Source organism: Chiloscyllium punctatum, chromosome 3 (assembly GCF_047496795.1).
Source record: "Chiloscyllium punctatum isolate Juve2018m chromosome 3, sChiPun1.3, whole genome shotgun sequence".
Classification (NCBI taxonomy): Eukaryota; Metazoa; Chordata; class Chondrichthyes; order Orectolobiformes; family Hemiscylliidae; genus Chiloscyllium; species Chiloscyllium punctatum.
In genome coordinates, this window is record NC_092741.1 from 135,872,908 (window position 1) to 135,895,891 (window position 22,984).

Genomic DNA, 22,984 nt, shown 5'->3' on the forward strand with positions numbered 1-22,984 from the left:
ACAGAGGATGGTTCACATGTGGAATGAACATCCTGAGGAAGTGGTGGACGTGGATAAAATTACAACATTTGTAAGTCGCTTGATGGATATATGAATAGGAAAGGTTTAGAGGGATTTGGGCCAGGAGCAAGCAGGTGGGACTAGTTCAGTTTGAGCTTATGTTGAGCATGGACTGGTTAGACCAAAGGGTCTATTTCCATGCTGTATGACTCTGCAACATAAAAATCCTGTTCCAATTTATATTAATATGCTTGCAAATGTCCTGATTGGTGCAAGAAGAAAGCTTTGACAAAATGTGTCTTTTCAGCAAACTTAACATTTTTTGCAACCAATTAACAAAGAATTCCATTCATTTATTTTCTTTATTTAGGTGTCCTACACTGCTCTCCCCACATCTTCGCTTTGAGCTTTCCCAAATACCTTCCTTTCCTTTTATGCCTCTTCCTGAGGTTGAATGATTAAATGGTGCATGAATGGTCTGGATGGAGCAGGTATGCTGGAATTAATAGTCTTTACTTGCATGTGTATTTAAAAAAAATGCCTGGTACATTATTTCCTGAACATCTGTGCCTCTGCATAACTAAGACTTGAACACAACATAGATATTATAGCTTACTTAATGAACACAAATGAAATCTTGATATACGTAGCAATGAAGCAGTTCAAAATAGTGATGCCTCACTGAGAATCCACATCCACTAAACATCTGGTTTAATTATCAGAGCAACAGGCTTCCAATCAGCCTGGAGTTTGCCCACCCTACGTTCTTCATCAAAGCAGTTGATGTCTTAAATCCATCATTTCTTTGCCATTAACTGAATAATTAAGTGCATTATTTCACCTAACAGTATTTACTTGCCAAGCTGCTGCAATGTGCAAAGTATTAAACATTTGTTTACATCTTTGTGGGTTTGCCCCTCTTTCAGTAAAAGGGAAGATTTGCAGTGAAATGATAGACTCTCACGGCCAGGCGGTGATACGAGGCTGTCAGAGAGACATCCAGGCCATTGTAACCACCTGCGGTGCCAGCAGGAAAGCATTTCTTGTTTGGAGGTTTATTTTAATTTAATTTGACTTTGCACTGAGAAGGCTGCCCTCAGGTCAAGTCGGGTTTTCCATTATCCTATTTTCATTATGTTTGGGAACAAAAGCGATAGCCTTTAACTAAATTCTGCGTCCTCTTGTCTAACTCCTGGTGCTTTCTTTCGAGGTGATATCAAGGGCGTAACTCCCTCGAAGGCCAGTAAGCCCCAAGACTACAAGATTGCATGCATAAGCGAGGTCCATGCCTGATAAGGCGTGGCATGCAAAAGTATGACAATAAGAGGGCAGAGTTCATGAAATACTTATTATATTAGCTGAATATTTATTTGCCACAGCTGCCAGTACATACATTAAAGTTAAAATGTTAACACTGATCAGAGAACCACTGTGCTACAAATGTGGCAACACAATTTTATTTATAGTAAGATGTGTCAACATCCAGCATGACAAAATTGTACAAAGTTCACAATTTAAAAATGAATCATCACAGCAACTTGTGATTTTACACATTTATAGCAAAATTAAAATGTCAACAAATCCATGCTGTGTTGTACAAAAATAAATCAAACTTCAGTTCCACAGAGAGCACAATAAATAGTTTATACAAAATCCTGTCTTAATAAATGAATATCACTTAAATTAACTTAGAAATGAATATGAACAATAAGTTATTATAAATAAACTCTGACGAATCTGCAATAATCCTTATGAAATGTTAGCATTCTAATACGTGACACGTCTGTGTTCACTATGTCGGAGTCACAGGTACGTTTTGATTCGATATTATGTACCAACATTAGATGAGCAGCAGATTTGTGCTTAAAATCCCTTTTCCATTTACATAGGTGAGAACAGTAATAATCCAAAAGTCAAACTAGCTCTTACTCTATTAAAAGCATTACTATATTGGCATAGAAGCTGCAGACACAATGCAGTGGAAAAAAAGGCGTATGCAATCAATGAAGAACAAAGCCCTAAAAGAGGCTAGGGCAAGTATATATGTATATATATGGCATAAGGTGAAAGACAAGCACCTTGCTTTAGCTCTCAAAAAGGCAATTCTGAACATGGCAGCTACAACTAATAGCACAACAGAAAGTGGGCACCGTGCAGGCTCAATGCCGCACAGACCCATAATAATTACAGAATCTTTTTCCCAGCTAGTTAAGAATTTGTCCATTGGGAAAACTTTGCAAGTTTTGCACAACGACTATGAATAAAGTGCTGCTGGGACTACGTATTCACATTGAACATTGTATCATATTCCTGTTATGACAGCATTGTACCCAGTAGTTTCCATTATGGCTATTGCCGCAACGGTGGCCACGCAGGCTTCTGTGTTTCATTTGTTCAGACTCATGCGATTTGTGTCATGTGACTGATGACAATCAGCAATTGCACACCTTATTACACTGTGGATATAGGACAAGGTAAGTGCAAAGTAGAACTGGCAGGTTTCGAGGGACGGTGACCCTGTAAGTTCCAGTCAGATGAAATTATTAATAAGGTATAAAACCCATACTTCCTTCTACAGAGACCCATAGTACAGATTAACATGTACTGTAAACTTCAAGACAAATTAACTTCACAGAAAGTGTGCTGTGGCATTCAGTGGCCATCCTATGTTCATTGAAGTGCATTGCTGTAAGCATCTTATGGCCTAGAAGGCTGCTGAAGTCACAGCACCAATCAGTGCAGTATGTAAGTAATCCTCCTGTCAAGTTATCTTGTCTTGGAGCTTAGCCCTGGGCCCTCACTGGGCTACTTTTGTTTTAAGCATGAACCCCACTGCTTTTCTCTTTAACTCGAAGGAATGCAGGACAGTGAGGACATAGGGCTAATTCACCAAACCTTAAACTAAAACAGTCTTAAAGCTACTCATTATTTCAATCATTGTTCTAAAATCCTCAAAACAATAATTTCATTTGAGTGTCCCTACCTAACTGTAATCCTTTTAAAACTAAAGCGCATAATATTTTTAAAGCGTTGTTCAAAACTAGAGCATTTTCGCTACCAATCCTTGTCTATTAAACAATATGCACATAAATTCTTTTTTTTTAAATTCTGTAAAACACAATCTCCCATATGAGACACAAAATCAGAGTATCCAAGTGATAGCGATACATAGTCAGATCATAGCTCACATGCTCCCAAGCTTTCTGTTGTCTGTCAAAGTCAATTTGTTACATTGAATTCTTCCCATTTTTGTAAAGCATTTGAAAGAATTCGTATCCTATTCATTTTTTGTTCCGTCAACCATTCAAGAGTATACACTCAAAAAAAAAGTGCATACGTTGGCAGCTATAAACATTACATGGCATATTACACTATGTCATCTCATATGAAAACGTACAAAATGTGAATGTTTTTAAAAACTATATATTAAATGCAATTACTATTTTCAAAGCAGGACATAAAATCATTATGAAGTCTCCTAAGCATAACACCTTTTGTAACAGAAATAAAGTTTTGATATTCAACACTGTCTGGTAAATTAGAGCAGCAAAAACGTGAGGCATCCTAGCAAGATCTCTTTTTAAACCAGAAAGCGGTCCTTAGACCTGAATTCCTTTCACAGCTTGCTTTATGTTTTCCAGAAGGGCTTTGTTTTCTGGGCTCTGGTAACGATCTTGATTTGTATACATGTCCGTTAAAGTCGTCACATAGGCATCAAAATTCTGTTCGTTTATTGGATCCTACACAATAGAAAACAAATGTCAGACATCTTGTGAAAAATATCCTTCACGCATCAAGTAGGAATAGTTTAAATGAATGCATCACACACCATTTCATCAGTACCACATAAGTTGTGAAAAGGAATATCACTTTGTGTAGTTCATACATGCAAGGATGCGATGAGCCGTAAGGACAAATCCTATCACACACAATGCTGGTCAGGTTATCACCTCTTTGCAAATCCAAAAAATGTCTCTGCAACTTGCCTTCAAGTTTGGCTGGTGGTCATGAGGAGTGGTGCACCCTATGTGACACCTTTGATTTAGTAACATCAACCAATCTCTAATAAACATTGCAAAGCAATCTGTAATAACTCTTTAATCCTTTGGCAATCAGTTAATTTTTCAATGAACCTGATTAATTTTCTGAACTGTAAAATGCCATGCAAAGTTACGCTTCATCCTCACACATGCAATTTTAAGCCACCAGTTTATCGATACATCAATGCGTTTGTGTATCATTTACATTTGCTAATTCAAGCGCATTATCAAATTGTAGCATATCTATACAGGAAATATCAAGTAAACACTGCATGGTAATGGACAGTGAAGCTCCCTAACTCATAAAGGATGAGGAAAAAAATGTAGCTTGCAACACTGATTATTTGGATCTTTATTTTGTTTGAACAATGTAAGCGTTGGGAGCATTACCTTTCAAATTTCCAATTTACATTAAGTTAATGTCAGACAAATGATTTCTAACCTGTCCTGGAATTGGGCTTTGACTTTGACCCCAGAAAAAAAAATCCCATGATTGCCACATTATGTCTTAATGTTCCACATCCAAATTAACTTAAGGATTGCACATTTTTTTTATAATAAGGTAAAATAATCAACTTCTTTTTTGGGTATTCACCCAATAGTGACAAGAGTTTTGCTGTTCAAACCAATATTATTTAGCACTGCCATCAGAAAGTGGTTTTTATATTACTAACAGGGACAAAGGAAACAAATTAGCACAGACCCTCGAGGAATATAGAAAGCGCAGGGGGAAGCTTCAGAAAGCAATTCGGAAAGAAAATAAGACACATGAAGAAACATTGGTGCATAAAATTAGGGAGAATCCAAAGATATTGTATAAGTGTGTCAAGGTAAGAGGATAACCAAGGATAGAGTAGGGACCTTTAGGGATCAGGAGTGTAATTTGCACTTGATGCTGGAGGACACTGTTAGGTTGTTAAATGAATACTTCATATCTATCTTCACCAGGGAGAAGGAGGATTTCGGTACAGTTTCAGGAAGTGGGTTTCTTCAGCAGTTTGAGATAGGGAGTGAGAAGATATTGGAGGTTTTGGCAGACTTAAAATTGGACCAATCCCTAGGTCTTGATGAGTGGTACCTCAGACTGCTATTGGAGATGAGGGATGAAATTACAGGGCCTATAATATAATTTTTTAGCTCCTCTCTAGCCACAGGAGAAGTACAGGAAGACTGGATGACAGCTATTGTGGTTCCACTTTTCAAGAAGGGTGGTAGAGATAAACCAGGGAATTACAGACTGTGAATCTCACATCATTGGTAGGAAAATGATTGAAAAAAATTCTGAAGGAGAGAATTTTTTTCCCCTAGGACAGCCATGGTGCAATCAGAGATCATCAACATGGCTTTGTCAGAGAAAGGTTATGCCTAACAAATTTTGGATTGAATTTCTCAAGAAAGTGACCAAGTATGTCAGTGATGGTACTGCAGTTGGTGTAAGTTCCATGGATTTCAGCAAATCCTTTGACAAGGTCCAACAAGGGAGACTGTTAAGGAAGGTTAAAGCACATGGGATCCAGGGTAGCTTGACAAGTTGGATCCAAAGGGTGGTGGCAGAAGGCTGTTTGTGTGACCGAGGATAGTGCCCAGTGGCATACCACAGGGCTCGTTGTTGGACATCTTATACTTTGTGATAATATATAAAGGAGATAGATTAGAATATGGGCGAACGATAAGTAAGTTGGTGGATGACATGTAACTTGCCCAGGTAGTTGACAATGAGAAGTCTTAGGCTCCTGGAGTATATTGGTGGATTGGTGAGAAGGGCAGATGGAATTTAATCCTGATAAGTGTGAGGTGATACAGATGAAGTAACAAGGCAAAGGGATACTCAGTAAATGGCTTTCTGTCACTGGGAAGCTCAGAGGAACAAAGGGATCTTGTGGTGTGGTCCACAGATTCTTGAGGTGGCAAGACAGGTTAATATGGTAGTTACAAAGGCATGTGGCATACTTCACTTACCAGCTGGGTCATAGATTATAACAGCAGGGAGATTACATTGCAGCTGAGAAAACATTGGTTTGGCCACATCTGGAGTACAGTGTGCAGTTCTGGTCACTGCACTAAAGGAAGGATGTGATTGCATTGGATGGTGTGTAGAGGACATTCACCAGGATGTTGCTAAGAGTGCAACAGTTTCGCTATTACATAGCTATAAGCTAGAAAGAAAGTTTGGCTTGTTTTCTTTAGAGAGGGTAAGGCTGAGAGGGGATCTGATTGAGGTGTACAGAAATATGAGGGGCATGGTCAGGGTGGATTGAAAGCAGCTAATCCCCTTAGTTGAAAGGTCAATAACAAGGAGGCTTAATTTTAACTAAAAGCTTAAAGGAGAATTTGAGGAAAATTTATTTCATCCAGAAAGTAGTGGCAATCTGCAAGACATTGCCGAAGAGGATAGTTAAGTTGGTAAAACTCAACCTTCAAAAAGTACTTGGATGAGCATTTGAAACAGTATAACACTCAAGGCTATGGGCCAAGCAGATTTACAGTATTTTTTTGTAGTGCAGACTTGATGGGCCGAAGGACCTCTTTTGTAGGGTACCTTTTAGTGATTGTATGATTCTAACTAGTGTCAGATTGAAACTCAGGTTCCTGAGGCAAAAGGACAGTGGATCGATCTGCTGTACCCTCTGCATAAATTGTAAAGCTTTTACTAGGAGTGCCCATCTGTACTCTCCGTTCACTACACTCAACTATTTGACAGGATGAATAAATACAATTGGTCTTCGAGATTATAGTATAATGAAATTTATGCAAGATTGGCTTTGACGTGGATTGAATCTCCTTGATGATCAAAAATATTTGATAAACACAGCTTCGTTCATTTGAACATTAATGAAGTAATCTTTGCATATTCTATTTGGTTTATGCTATTTATTATAAAGAGCATATTATGTCCATTCAGGTTGTGGACTTATAATAATGAAACACAATTAAGTACAAATATTGTACAGCATAATTTATTGGCTTAATCCTTTAACATCTACAGAGTGCTGCCTTAAGACAGCTGGGCTCATAATGTGTAGTCATCAGACCTGAACTCAAAAGGTTATTTTAGATTTCAAAGTAAATGGGGTAAAAACCATGGCAGCTGTGGAGGACCAAAGAAGCTTTGGTTTCAGACCATGCAAATCACTGAAAATATATGTACAAAAAGTCATCAAAAAGTCCAAGGTGTTGGAAATTAAAGAAGTGACGTTCAGTTGAATAGGACTTTGGTCAAACACGATTTGGAGGATAGCATTTAGGATTGAGAGCTCAGGAGGTATATACTGATCCAGGATGCACAGCACAGATTTACTGAAGAAACACATGGATTGAATGATTAAATTTGAAGAACAGATAGACAAATATGTGTTGTATGGATGTGAATTTATCAGATTGAGGGCCTGATGTAACTGAGGTGTCGAAAAGTAAATTAGGGAGTCAATAAGGTAATAAAGGAAAAATATTTCTTTTGGCAGAAAAATGTGGAATATTCTGAAGAGGCCAAAATTTTTAAGTACATTTAAGAGTGAAAGCTGGAAGCGAGCGATACACCACAGATAGAGTAATGAAATCTGCAACTTGTTGCCTCACAAAGTTGTGAACATTGTAAATTATTGATGTTGAGATTGATAGATTTTCGTGAGAGCTGCAAGGTCTCTGCAACAAAGGTGGTTAAATGGAGTTGAGGTATAAAGCACTCATCGTCCTACTGTAGGAGTGGTCTTTTATTAGAGACAGACATCTGGTGGTGTTTTAACTTGAGGGTCACCATGCCTCAGGCTGAGAAGGACAGTCCTCCCTGGCAACCTAAGCTGGTGCAGGAATCAAACACATGCTGTTGGCATCACTCTGCACTGTGAATTGGTCATCCAGCCAATGAGCTAACTGACGTCCAGTTGCAGTATAGATCAAATGTGATGGTATTGCAGGGCTAGCTTAGTGGACTAATTTTCCTACACATTTTCCGATGCCCATAGTTGTTATTAAGCCATTGTAATCTTTGTAAAGGAAGGGTAGAATTTCATAGCCATTCATTGGCAACTTTGAAGGGAGGGGCTTGTAAAATGCAGCATGAATTTTGCCCACTGCCTTTTCCTCTGCTCCGGACAATTTATAGAGGAATGGAAGGGAGATGGGGTTGAAAGACGTTGTGACCTGACTGCCCTTAGGCACATTGAGCCACTGATGTGCTTCATCTCACTGATTTTACTTGCAATAGGAGAAACCCATGCTATTCAGGCCTGGCTGCTTTTACAGAATGGGCTGGTGTTAGGTACGGAGGGAATCTTCCATTGGGAGACCCATCAAAGGTAACAAACATCCCAATCTCTCCACCGCAGATCATACATGCTTTTCAACAACCCCATTGCTGTCCTTTTGAACCTGACACCCCTCCCAGATTCTTCTCACTGGGCCCTGCCACCTTCAGCATACTCCAAACCCTCTTCTTTGGGGACTGGCTATAGTCCCAACATTGGCCACCACTCATACCTGGCCATGCGAGGAGTATAGACGTGTGGCCTGGTCTTGCGAGGAGTATAGACCTGTGGCCAAACTGACTGGCTGGGGGCTCTCTAAGGCAGGGCTTCCTCCCACTTGGGGATGGAAATCTCGCTCTGGGCAAATCGATTCCCTACTCAGTATCAAAATGGCAGGATTTTTTACGCATGGATTGCTGACTGACTATGAAGTTCTAGGAGGGAGGATGGTTGTGGTTATGTGGAATGTGAAGTCCTGTAAAATCCAGCCCTCTATTATTAGTGCTACTTGGGTTTTATTTTTATTGTAGTTATGACTGCACATGGTTCACAATGAACTTATGAATTGAAAAGAAAACAGAAATAGATGATTCTGAGTGTGGAAGTTGCATATGACCATCTTTCCAAGTCGGCACATGTTACTGTCAGCTAAGTAGGAAACATTGATAATGCAAAGAGATCATTACTGATCTGACAATTCTCAAATCCACTTTCCTAACCAATCCCCATAAACTTTGATTCCCTATTGATTAAAGATTTGTGTACTTCTGCCTTACGTATATATAACAACTCGTCCTCGGTAGCATTCTGTGGTAAAGGATTCCACAGATTATTTCCTCTCTCTGAGGAAAAATTCCTTCACAACCGTGTTTTAAATGACTGATCCCTTACTGATGCCCTCTGTTCCCAGACTCTCTCACAGAACAAACAACCTCTCAACATCTGTCAAGGCCCTGAAAGAATCTTGTGTTTCGATAACATTTCCTATCCTTCTAAACTTCAATGCTTACAGGCCTTATTGACCCAACCTCACCCCATAAGAAAATCCCTCTAGAGTCATAGAGTCATCAAGATGTACAGCATGGAAACAGACCCTTTGGTCCAACCCGTCCATGCTGACCAGATATCCCAACCCAATCTAGTCCCACCTGCCAGCACCCGCCCCCTATCCCTCCAAACCCTTCCTATTTATATACCCATCTAAATGCCTCTTAAATGTTGCAATTGTACCAGCCTCCACCACTTCCTTTGGCAGCTCATTCCATACACGTACCACCCTCTGTGTGAAAAAGTTGCCCCTTAGGTTTCTTTTATATCTTTCCCCTCTCACCCTAAACCTATGCCCTCTAGTTCTGGACTCCCCGACCCCAGTGAAAAGACTTTGTCTATTTACCGTATCCATACCCCTCAGCCTCCGACGCTCCAGGGAAAACATCCCCAGCCTGTTCAGCCTCTCCCTATATCTCAAATCCTACCTCCTGAACTTTCTCCGGGCTGCCTCCAATGTCATTTTATCATTCCTTCGATAAAGGAACCATAGCTTTTCACATTATTCTAGGTGTGGTCAGACTAGTTCCTTGTAGAGATTTAGCAAGACCTCAACATTTTCAAACTCCAACCTCTTTGAAAGAAAGACTAATGCTTCATTTGCTTTTTCTGTTTCCCACACTGAACTTGGATGCTACATTTTTCTGCATCATTGGCCTCATCGAGTCGATTCTTTTAGTCTTGAGCAGCAAGTCCACCGGATCTACTGATCCATTTAACATCCAGAAAGAAAGATCCTCCTGTGTTTTTTTTTGCCATGACCATAAGGCAGATGAGAGTGATGCTTGAAGGGTGTTTCTGTGACTGGAAGCCTATGGTCAGTGATGTTATCATAGCATTCAGTGCTGGATCACTTGCTGTTTGCTGTGTACATTAATGATCTATAATGAATATAGGAGATGTGATCAATAAAGCTGGAGATGACACAAAACTTGGTGGTGTAGTTAACAGTGAGGAGACAAGCCTGAGGTTACAGGATGGTATAGATGGACTGGTCAGATGGGCTGAACAATAGGAAATGGAATTTGTTCCTGAAACATATGAGGTGATGGGAGAACAAATAAAACAAGAGAGTAGATGTTGAATGGCAAGACCCTAACAAGTGCAGACGTTCAGAGAAATTTGGGTTGCATTTCCAATTGTCCTTGGAAGTGGCAGGACTGGTAGATAAGGTGTTTACGAAAGCCTGTGGGATACTGCATTTGACTGGGACTGTGTAAGACATTAGTTAGGCAATAGCTGGCATACTGTGTGTAGTTCTGGCTGCCACACCATCGGAAGGATTGGAGTTGCACTAGAGAATCCAGAGAGAGGATTCACCTTGATAGTCCCTGGACTGGAATGACTTAGCTTTGAAGGGAGACCACATAGAGTTGTTTCTCTTGGAGCAGAGAAAATCGAGGGGGGCAGGGATGGGGTGGGGCCTACATCTGTTTGAGGTGTACAAAGTTATGAGGAGCATAGGTCGGGTAGATAGGGAGAAACTTTTACCTTTGCTCAAGGGGTTGAGAACAAGGGGACACTGCTTTAAGGTAAGCAGCAGGAAGCTTTGAAGGCATTTGAGGAAATCATTTTTCACCCAGAGAATTGAGGGTTTCGGGCACTCATTACTTAAAAGGAATGGTCAAGACATTTGTGAAATATTAAGATGAGCATTTGAAATGTCAGAGCAGACAAGGCTATGGGCCAAGTGTTAGAAAATGGGATTAGAACAATTAGATGCTTGATGACCAATGTGGACATGAGGGGTTAAGGGTATTTTCTGTCCTATAAAAAAACCCTCTCTCAATATATGTTTGTAAGATGTAGTTTAAGAGCCAGTTGAGTTCCTGCAATTCTTTCATAGTTGGTACACACTGATGATGCTGTACTTCAGGAGTGAACAGAGTGCATGTCGAGGGTATTAGATAGGGTGCTAATTGAGCAGGCTGCTTTGTTCTGTTTGGTGTTGACCTTCTTGAGTGTTTGGAGCTGCACTCATCCAGGCAGCTTCAGAGTATCCCATCACACTCCTGACTTGTGCCTTGTAGATGGTGGACAGGCTTTCAGGAGTCATGAGGTAAGTTTTTCATCACAGAAATCTCAGCCTCTGACCTAATCTCACAGCACTTAAATGGCTGGTTCCATTTCAGTTTCTGATGAATGACAATCCCCAGGTTATGGATGGGGGAGGGGGGGGGAATTCAGCTACAGTTATGCCACTAAATGTCAAGGGTTGATGGTTGGATTCCATCTTGTTGGAAATGATCATTTCCCAGAACTTGTGTGTGCAGATGCTATTGAGTAAATTGTTTTCTAAAGGAAGTAAGCTAGTAGTTGGAGCTGAGACAGAGGTGGTTGCAAAGGAATCCTGGGCTGGCAGCAGGCAGTGAATATTGCTCTGAACTCAGATCAAGCATTCTAAGATAGCAGCAACCAAAGTGTCATTGCAAATGTGGCTGTATGTGAGCTCAGACCACTTCAAGTCTTTACAACCCTGTTTATGCTTTGGCAAACAACACCGAGAATTAACCCGAATCTTTGAAAATGATCAAATGAGAAATCCTGTCAGTCTTCCATTAGCCTTTAATTAATACTTGATGATTATTTTATGAATCTGTACTTTGTTAGGGAACAAGCACTTGGTGCATACTGACTGTCAGATTATAAACTTCACATGAGTTGCTGATTTTCTGATATGTGCTACCTGTTGAGACTGCACTCCCTCCCGAGACTACCAAATGGTCATTGTGACTGGAAAGATGTTGCAGTGGGCAACTGAATTTGTAACATGTACTCCAGGTGACCCAGGTTCACTACTGACACAGACTCAATATATAAGAGTTGAACATAGAATCAACATGTTTACCAGAGTTAACTGACTGAGACCAGACTCTGTCTCAATCTTTTCCTTATTTTCCTTATCTCATGCATTTTGCTACAATATTTGGATGCACCTACAAATGAGAAAGTTGAAGATGGAGTTGGAAAATTTGGAAATATTTTGATATGAGTGAACATTCTTAAATGAATAATGCCAGCAGTGACGACCAATCCGACCATATGCTGCTGTGACTATGAGCTTTGGGTAAATCTGATTGGTCAGCAGCTCTCTAATGTATGACCTCTTCTCAGATGGGGGCTAAATGAATTAAGGTTGTTCCCAGTGTAATATTACTGAGGGCAATCAAGTCTTGGGTGGGCGGATTGGCTTTATGGTGGATTTTATAGACTGGCAGTGGAAGGGGAGCTGTATGCCTCTGCATCAGGAAATACACAGTATTGACTGAGAAATTATCTCTAGCCACTGCAAGAAGGCAAGTCGTGGGTGTGAATGGTACATTAGAAGGATTACAATTCTCTGTTAGTTTCCTTCCAGAAATATTTGGATAGATCAGCTATGAAATTAGAAGTGTGGGCAGCTCCAAATAAGCAGAGTACTTACCCCTGGGAAACTTGATCCTTCTGTGCTATTTTCAATCTTAACCTGAAATGGTTTGTGGGCAGGTGAATTACTCATCAAAAGCAGGAGAAGCAGGGCGGAGGATAATGAACAAGTAGAGACTGAGTTCCTAATACATTAATGTAATCCTCAAGTGCAACCCAAGCATGGAAACCTAATGGTTTCCTTGCAGCTGAAGCAGATCTGCAGATTGAATCCCTGCATGGGGGCACTGAAATTTCCATTTATAACACAAGAAAAAAGTCTTCTTGTGGAACCCTCAAGGAAATCTGTTGCCTCCCCCACCTGGATAACCATCTCCAACCTTGGGAAACTTCCTCAAACTCCTGCTGCTCTTCATCTTGAGTAACAAATGTTTCCATGGCAGCAGACAGCCTTTCTCACTTATTGCTCAAAGGCATCTAATTGATTTATGTGAATGAAAATACACCCAGCGCAGCATTTTGTATTTGTTCCACCCAAATCCTCTTTAAGGATTAAGTCAACCCGATATTCTTGGAAAAGGATATTTTCTCTGGCAAGTGCAAACTCTTATGGTGATATTGTAGATTTTAAATAGATTGAACAAGATATCACTGAAAGATACATCTGAGTAATTCACAGGGCAGATGATCACAGTTCTGTCATGCCATGGTTTTGACAAATGCATCATGTAAGTATTTTTATTTTTGACCTTACCATGTGTGGCAATTGAATGTTGGCTAAACTGTGGATCAAAGACTGACTGAGATTGGCCAACTCATGCAGAAGGGATTCGTTCTGTTGTTCAATTACTTTGTTTTCCTCTTCTATCGTTTTTAAGTTATTTTCCATTGTTGTGATCTGCAAAGCAAAACATGCAACACCAAGTCTTAACCTTGAAGTTAAATTATACAACATCAATTACTAATCTTTATGGTAACACACGCACAACATCAATTAGGAACTTAAAGGTAAAGCATACAAAACTAGGTACTAATAAAAAGAATACAACAGCAATTATTAATTATTAACTACCTAGAAACACAATTAAGAATCTATATGTAAAATGTGCAATGCCAATTAGTAATCTGAAAAGTAACATACAATACCAATTAAAATACATCAAGATTAATTCTGAAGGACTGAAAATTAGGGAAATGTTCTGTACCAAATTCAGAACCAGAGGCCTTGAAATTCTACTGTGTGAAGATTAATGTAATAAAGTCTTGCACTCTCCTAAATAATTCCTTTACTGTGAATCACTTAACATTTTTATTTGAGTTAGCAATAAAGGAATTGCATGTAACTTCTTTGACAAAAAACAAAAATATTAAATGTTCAGATTTTAATCTTTGTCCAGTACAATCACAAGGCCAAGACAAATTGAATTGAATAATCTAGGGGTAATTGATAAATTGTCAACTAGATTTTGTGTTTGGGAGGCCTGTCATTTAAAATCTACTCCTCCATAGCCTGGAAATAAGTGTTGGCAATATTAACCCCTCTCTAGGACATTCCTAAATCCACTATTCCATCAGCTGCATTAATCCACTTGGAATAAATAGATTAATGCCCTGGTAAGATAATAGACAAAGGAACATCATACTTCCATATTAACTCTGATCTGCTAATATCACCAACAGTAATTTCAAAGCTTGTGTCTATGCCAGCTTTGTGAAAATCAGGCCATCAGCTTCCCAACATAACTACTTAAAATGAAAAGTGCGTGCCTGTATCTGGAGTCTGATAATTGATTCATTGTCCAATGGAAGGGCTTCAATTTCAGACAGTTTAGCACTGGAATCTAATCAATGGCAATTTGGCAGTTGGAGTATCCCATTCATAATTACCTAATGGATGATGTATCCAATTTGTCTGGTAATGCTGATGGGCTGATAATGCTGCATCCAGTCCCAGGTTGTACAAAAATAGTGATACACTTGTTTTTTATCTCTATAAAATATAATAAGGGATGGGGTGGTTGGAGAATTTTACATGTACATTCTTGTTTGTCAGCGGCCTAGGAAGCTGCATACACTGAAGGTTATCCTAACTACTTAGAAGTTCTTTACTCCTTTTAAGTTCAAAAACCCACCTTTCCTTCTTTTTAGCAGATTTTCTAAATATTGATAAGGATATATATTTGGTGCTGGTTTAGTAATTCACTAAACTGCTGAGTGGTAGTAAGTGGGTTCACATCTGGTGATCTCAGCCAGGTAACTGTGAGAATTGCAGAGCAAAGGCCAGCAGATGCTTCCCCACCGGCTCAGACTTATAACGCCATCATGCAAGTCAACCTGGGACACTCCGGAAGAGCTCTGAGTAGCCTGTTACAAAGTGGCAAAGACAGCAGATCACCTACCCCCCTCTCAGCCAGGGATTGATGCATGGTGTGGGGGACCTAAAGAAGGGAAAATATAAATGAATAAATGCTTTCTATTATAAAGAATTCAAGAAATTTACTATAGAGAACTTCATCTGAAGAGCACGTTGAGATTCTTGTTTTGGCTACAACACCTCATACATTTGTTTGACATTAACATGATGGAACCATACATTGTGATTGTGAGAGAGTTTGTAGTGAGTTGGGAACCAAATATGCTTGGAGATTATTTCATGAAGGGATGGTGGTATCCACTTGTGCTGATCCACAAGGGTACTGTTATTTTGTCTCTTTTATGTCACTGTGAAGCAGCTTCCCCTTTGCAGTGACACTAAAGTGACAATATTATTGTCAGGCCAGGCTCTGATCTGACTCAGGAATGTTCATTTCACCAGTGTATAAACTTAATACTTGGGCTTGATAGCATATTAACTTTACTCCAGTGTGGAGTCATTTTGGGTTTTAAAAGAGCTCAGTGGCACTTTCTGAGCAGTTTTAAAAGGAAACATACACAAATTTTAAGAAAGTTAATGGTCCTAATCACATAGATCAAATTCCAAACAGTGGAAATTCACTGACCAGGAGCAAAACAACATTCTGAAGCTAGGAGATGCATTCATTGTAACTCAGGCACTGATAGTTGCAAATTACACTCTGCAGTGCCTATTTCTGTCTACTAACCAATGTTACCACTGGATAGTTCAGTGCCAGCACTGTGCACTGGTCCATTTGTGATGGTTGAAGTATAGTACACCCCTTTTGGTATATAAAACATTAGGAGTAATGGGCTGCAGTAGGTAGGAGCTGAGGCTGGATTTTTAAACCAGATTCCTGGTTCTGCCTCCGGACTGTGCCAATCTTTTAAAAATACCGTCTCTTTTCTCTTTGACCAAACAGCAGGACATGGCTATTGCTAGTTGGGTACAATGACGGGCTGTGGCTAGGAGGAAACCCAAGAACGTGCCTACTTTAGGGTTTGGCAGCAATGAATGGGTTAATGATGAAGAGACCCAGAAAGCTGGATCCAATTTGATTCTTTTATTGCGATGATAATATACAGCACCTTTACCAGAAGGGCTGCATGACTTTCTGGGCATGCACACACACTGTGACTTTAAAGACATGCTACCTGGGTTCTAAGTTTGATCATGTCTGCTTCCACTTGAGAATTAGATTCACTTAATTCCTTAATTTCTTCATCCAGCTGCTTGATTTCTTCATCATTCTCTATCCCTAGGGAATAAAAATAAAAGCTAAAAAAAATCACAGATAATTGTTGAATTATTTGAGCACAGTTCAGAATTTACATTTTTATTCATTGAGGTATTAACTGCAAATATTAGCCATCAAATAAAATGAAAACATCATCTTCAGTTTTCTCATTTAATGTTAACATGGCACTGTGTTTATGAGAGAGGTAGTATTGACTGAAACTTTTGAAACTCTAAGCTTTTAGATGGAAATTACTGATGAATTCTCTTAAAAACCATAATCTGATTTGTGAATTCTTATTCAGTGTCAGTGTTAGTTACACAGGAATGTCGGTCCGAACAGCAGTAGTAAGTCATTCAGTCCTTTGAAGCTGCTCCAGCAATAATGAAATTATGCTCAGCTGTGGTCTCAACTCAACTTTCCTATTTGCCCCTATAACCCTTAACTTCCTTGTCTATCAAAAATCTAACTGTCTTGAATAAATTCAATGACCATCAACCAATGCATTCTGGGAAAGAGAATTCCACATATTAACGACCCTTTGAGGCAAAATCATTGTCATTATTTCTATATTAAAAAGAGACTTCATTCTAAACCATGTACCCTAATTCTACTGTCCTCCACAAAATGATACATCATCTATGTTCACCCTTTCAAGTTCCTTCATATTTGTGTTTTGTGTGGATCATTCAATAAGATTACCTCTCATTCTCCGACACTGCCATGGATATTAGACCCAACCAATTCAAACAGCCAACATAATATGAGCCTTATATATGAGTGAACTTTCCCTGAACAGCTTTTGATACAACTGTATCATTTTTTTTCAAATAAGGAGACAAAAATTGAATTAGCGCTTCAGATTAGTCTCACCTGTGCCCTGGCAGCTGCTGTAAAATGTTCTTTGTTTTATATTCCATTCCTCTTGCAATAAGCCTGGACATTCCATTTGGCTTCCTAGTTATTTTCTGGACCAACTATTAACTTTATGTGACTCATGTACCAGTATACCCAGATCCATCTGTGTCAATCTCTTTCCATAAAAGATATTATACTGCTTTTCTATTTTTCCTGCCAAAATGGGCAATTTCACATTTGCCCATGTTTTAATCAATCTGCCAAATCTTGGAAACTTACTTTCCTAATTATCTTGATGTAATTGGCAAATTTAGCTACCGTGCATAGGCTTGCCATATCCAAGTTATTGATACAGATTATAAATAGTTTAGATCTCTGCACTGATCCCCGTGGCACTTTCTACTTACAGCTAGTCAACTCGAAAAGGATGAATTTATCATGGGTCTCAGCTTCTTGAAGGCTAAACAATTCTTTATGAACGCGACTATGTTCCCTACACGGGGCACAAAAGTTCCTTTTGTCTTTGAGGGGTGTCCTCGAGACTTTCTCAGAGGCTGTTTTTTTGATTATGAGGGTTCCTTTTTGCTCTCTCACTAACTCATTTATTATGTGATATACTCACATTGTGAAAATGCCTTCTGTATTTGTGTTATCATTTGAGGATTTAGGGGGATTAGAAGAATTCATCAAGATCCTCAATAATTACCAATAATCCATTAAAATTAAACTATGACAGACAAGGAAAGAATTAATTTCTAAGACACCAGAGTATTTAAGTTGGTAGTAGACCATAGGCATGACTTAGTAACAAAGCCTCTCTTCATTCTACCATTGCTGCTTTATGAACTCATATATCAGGCTATGCTTGCAAACATAATTTTCTCAATAATTTTATTTTTGTTCATGGTAATGTGGTGCTGCTGCTTAGGCCAGCACTTACTGCCCACACTGACTTCCCTGAAGAAGGTGGTGATGAGCTTCCTTCTCGAATAGTTGGGATATGAGGACACCTACAGTGCTGTTAGGATGAGGGTTCCAAGATTTTAACCCAGTGACAATGAAGAAACAGTGAAGTTCCTTCTTAGGATTCTATGTGCCTTGGAGGGGAACTTGCAGCTGATGACGTTACCATGCATCTGCTGCCCTTGTAGTAGGTAGTAGAAGTTACAGGTTGGAAGGTGCTTCCTAGGGAGCCTGGGTGGGTTATTGAAGTGCATCTTGTAAATGATACACGCTGCTGCCACAATGTGTCGATGGTGAAGGAAGTGAATGTTGAAGGTGGTGGATGTGAGTGCTGATCAAGCCAGCTGTGTGGACTTGCACTGTTTTAAGCTTTTTGAATCTTATAAGTGCTGCAATCATACAGGTAAGTAGAGAGAATTCCACAACACTCTTGTGTCTTACAGAAAGTGGAGAGACAGTGGGAAAACAGGAGGCATGTTAATTGCCACACAATTCCTAGTCTCTGACTTGCTCTTGTAGCCACAATGCATATTTAGCTGGTCCAGTGCAGTTACTTGTCAATGGAACCCTCAGAGTTTTGATAATGGGTAACCAATGATAGCAATGCCATTGAACATCAAGAGGCAATAGTTAGATTCTGTTTTCATCGTGATGGTCAGTGACTGGCAATTATGTGATGAGAACATTACCCGTCAGTTATTAGCCCAAGTCTGGGTGTTGTCCAGGTCTTTCTGCACATGGACACAGATGGTTTCAGTATCTGAGACAATGCGATTAGTACTGAATGTTGAGCAATCACCACCAAACATTCCCACTTATGACTTTATGATGGAGACAAGGATATTGATAAAGCAGCTGAAGGTGGTTGGATGTCCAGGAGCTGAGATGCTTGATCTCCAACAACCACACTGTCTTCCTTTGTGCCACATTCAACTCCAATTGGTTGAGAAGTTTCCGTCTGATTACCACTGAATCTAGTTTTACTCAGGCTCCTTGACATTACACCCAGAAAAATGTGGTTTTGATAATAAGAGCATTCATTCACACCTCATCTCTGCAGCTCAGCTCTTTTTGTTCACGTTTGGATCAAGACTGCAATGAGGTCAGAAGCTGAATGGGCCTTGCGGAATCAAAACTGAGTGACAGTGAGCAGGTCAATCCTTTGCAAGTGCCACTTACCAGAATTGCTGATGACTCAATCAATCAATATTGTTGATGATGTAGCATAGACAGATTGGCAGGAAGTGGCTGTGTCGGATTTGTCCTGCTTTTTCAACACAGGGCATTCCTGGATAATTTTCCACAATGGCAGGCAAATGCTAGTATAGCAGTGGAATAGCTTGGGTAGGTGTGTAGCGCATTCTGAAGCACAAGTCTTCAGTACTATTACTAGAATGTTGTTCAAGCCCTGTAGCCTCTGCAGTATCCAGTGTCTTCAGCCATATCATGGGTGTTCAAATTGAAAATGTGGGTGGATCAAATCTACAATGTAGATTGAAGTTACCCACAATTATTATGGTCCCATTCTAACATGACCCACCCATTAATTTTTCTTGTCTGCTCTGACCCACAGTGTAACTGTGCTCCCATGTGATATCTTGCCTTTCGTATTTCTAATCTCTTTCTTGGTTTTTTGAGACAATCTCATCACTCACTATTGCACTAATGACATCTTTAATTAACAGAGTTACCCTCCACCATTTTCCTCGCTTCTTATCTTTAACAGGCGAATTCAAGAATAATCAAAACAAACCAAAAAACAAAGATTGTAAATTTAAACTTCTTTTTTTACTGTGAGTTTTTTTCTTTTGTTTTCAATCTTATTTTCTCTAGGAGTAGCATCAACCTCAATTAAGTTTATGCTTCAATCAACATCAGCCCAAAGTATTGTTAATGCCATGAACATTTTTTAAAAAGTTAAACTGCGAGAAAGATTTGAAAACACTTTGTAGCCCTCTCCTTCCTTCCCATGTCTCCCCCAGCAGTGACAAGTGAATGTTTCGGAAACAAAACATTTTACTATGCTCCTTTTGATGGGATTGTACAAATATCAACAAATAATTAGCATATATTTTGAAGCAGACCAGATTGCTTGCAACAGCAAGCACTCTACTAACCAAAAGTATACAGGCCTGGATTTTTGCCTGGAAAAGAATAACGAAGCAAACAGTACTCACTGTTATAACAGTAAATTGGACAAAAATCTAATTACCTTTGACTTAAAAACATTCAAAGTCTCTGCTTCCATTGCCCTTTCTAAGGAAGAGACTCACGACCTTTGAGAGGGAAAAGAATTCCTTATCTTGTTTTTAAATGGGTGATGCCTTATTTTTAAACTTCAGGCATCTGCACATGCACCGTTATATCCAGAAATTTGAAAGTTGCTGTCAAAGATGGCCAGTTACTCAACAGTGCATGTTACTCAATGCAATGGCATGATATTGGGCAGTTGCCCATTGACTTCCCAGTAAACATAGTAGAATTAAAATAGGACTGATACGTTCTGAAGTAAGCAAATTTTTAACATTGTGTTAAAGTGATAATTAGTGGCTTTGAAAATTCTGTTTTACAATTGGGAGTACCATTCCTTCAGGAGTTAAAGAATGTTTTGGATTTCAAAATTGTATCAAAAACATATGTTCTCATGTTCTTCTAATTCCATCTGCTTTTCCAAATATCATTTTGCTTTATGTACATCATTTAAATTTAATTTATGACTTCCTTTTTCTAATTAACCTGGAATCTGTGGGTGAGATGTTAACTCCTGCAGAACCTGCTGCCTTGCACAGAATTCAGATTGGGGCCTCGGTGACTCAGTGAGGATTCTTAAACTGCCTGATTGAAGAACCTAGGTGTGTTTTGTTTGCTTATAGATGCCTTGTTGAAGTACATTGTGCTGGATCAAATGCTGGATTTGAAGAATTTCTGCTCTAAGCCAATACAGACTCTGTTGTTCTTTTGCCACTGACAGCAACAGTCATTCAAAAACATCAGAATCATTTACTAAACTTGGAAATTGGAATTTTTTCCATTACTAAGATGGTGAATTACCAGGATAATTCATCTTCTGGATTTGGACTTACTCAAATATGTTACACTAATAAACTCTGGCCTAGAAACTGCCACATATGCCTAATGCTGCTGCACAGAATTTATTTGCTAGCCTAATTTATTTCCATGAACCATGGGCATTTTTCACATAGTTTGCATACCCCAAGGTCAAAGGCTAGCCTGGTCCAATGTTAGCTGAGGTAGTAAGTAGTGCTGAGGATGAAACAGGGAGGATCGAGTGATTGGTATCTTTGAGTTCCTCAATGAGAGATGTAAAATAAATACTTTAGGGAGGCAACTTCCAGTGATACCTTCACAGCACCTGGTTCAGCCACCAACTGCCTGACAATTCTGATGGCATCATGTATGATTCATGTTGCAGTTAGTTGGTAATGAACTTCGGTAAGGAGATAAATCACTGCTTGGATACGTAAATTGCCAAATACCTGCACCTCTAAGTATGAGCCTTTACAATGGTTGCATAATGTTAAAGTCCAAAACTTTCAGCGGATAACACAGGCAACAGTGCAGGAACACAAAGAGAAGACAATGCAAGGGACAGAGTCAAAACGTGTGGCACTGGAAAAGCACAGCAGGTCAGGCAGCATCCTGAAGTGCAGGAGAGTCAACGTTTCAGGCATCAGCCCTCCATTAAGATTTCAAGTGACGTTCTGGCTACAGTTAGAGGAGCACATACAGAGGAGATGACAGTGGAGAGGCATTGGGGATGATGGTGTGGCTGAATTTGTCACAACTGCAGACAGATCAAGAAGAGACTCTGCACTCAGACCATTAAAATGCTTGACTCATTTGCACATGGAGTCGTGGAGGCAAGTAACATTTAGAGGGAAGCTAATTAAACATAAGATGGACAAAGGCATACGAGGTTATGTCTGAATATATCAATTAAGAGCACTCAGTCCCTTGAGTGCTCAGCTATTCAATAAGATTGTAGCCAATCTAGTTACTCCACATCCCTGGCAACCCATGATTATCTTTCAATCCCTCACTTATCAAAAATCTAATTACCTCTGACTTAAAAACATTCAAGTCTCTGCTTCCATTGCCTTTTTTAAGGAAGAGACTCAAGCTCTTTGAGAGGGAAAAAAATTCCTTATCTTGGTTTTAAATGGTTGATGCCTCATTCTTAAACAGTGCCCTCCAGTTTGAGATTGTCTTGCAAGAAGAAACATCTTTGTGTCATTCACGATGTCAAGAACCCAAAGGATGCTTTATGTTTCAAATCAAGTTCTCTCCTCGCCTTCTAAAGTCCAGTGAAATAAGCCCATACTGTCCAATTTACTCATCAAACAACCAGCCCATTCCAGATATTAAAATAACAAACTTTTTCTGAACTGCTTCAAACATATTTATATCCCACCTTAAATAAAGAGACCATTACAATACACAATGCTCACAAATGCCCTGTATAGCTGCAGTATAACCTTCCTACTTTTGCATTCAGTTGCAATAAATAATAACATACTATTAGCTTTCCAAATTATTTGCTGTATATGCATGCTAATCTTTTGCAGTTCATGTACTAGGACAGTCAGATCTAGCCTGTCTCGCTTTTCCTCATAAGACAATTCATTCACTCCAGATATTAGTTTTGTAAACCTTCTCTGAATGCACTTGTATCCTTCTCCAAGTATGGTGACCAATACTTTACACAGTATTCCAGATGCAGTCTCACCAATGCCCTGTACAACTGAAGCATAACCTCCCTACTCCTGCATTCAATTCTCCTTGCAAAAAATATTTTCTTATGTTTCCTGATTAC

The 22,984-nt window shown here is 39.3% G+C and overlaps 1 protein-coding gene across 15 annotated transcripts in view; it reads right to left on the bottom strand.

Moving 5' to 3' along the window:
• Positions 1 to 1,362: 1,362 nt before the first annotated feature.
• The window catches only part of LOC140465247 (myelin transcription factor 1-like protein), a 584,786-nt gene continuing 563,164 nt past the window's right edge, over positions 1,363 to 22,984 (bottom strand). For 13 of the 15 annotated variants that reach the window (XM_072561025.1, XM_072561010.1, XM_072561013.1 and 10 more), the window contains 4 exons: positions 16,247 to 16,350; positions 15,097 to 15,135; positions 13,452 to 13,595; positions 1,363 to 3,740 (listed from right to left, as the gene is read on the bottom strand). In XM_072561025.1, coding sequence (XP_072417126.1) covers positions 3,600 to 3,740; positions 13,452 to 13,595; positions 15,097 to 15,135; positions 16,247 to 16,350 — 428 coding nt within the window. In that variant the 3' untranslated portion in view covers positions 1,363 to 3,599. The remainder of the gene's footprint in view (positions 3,741 to 13,451; positions 13,596 to 15,096; positions 15,136 to 16,246; positions 16,351 to 22,984) is intronic. The other 2 variants (XM_072561012.1, XM_072561014.1) reach the window with 1 other exon arrangement.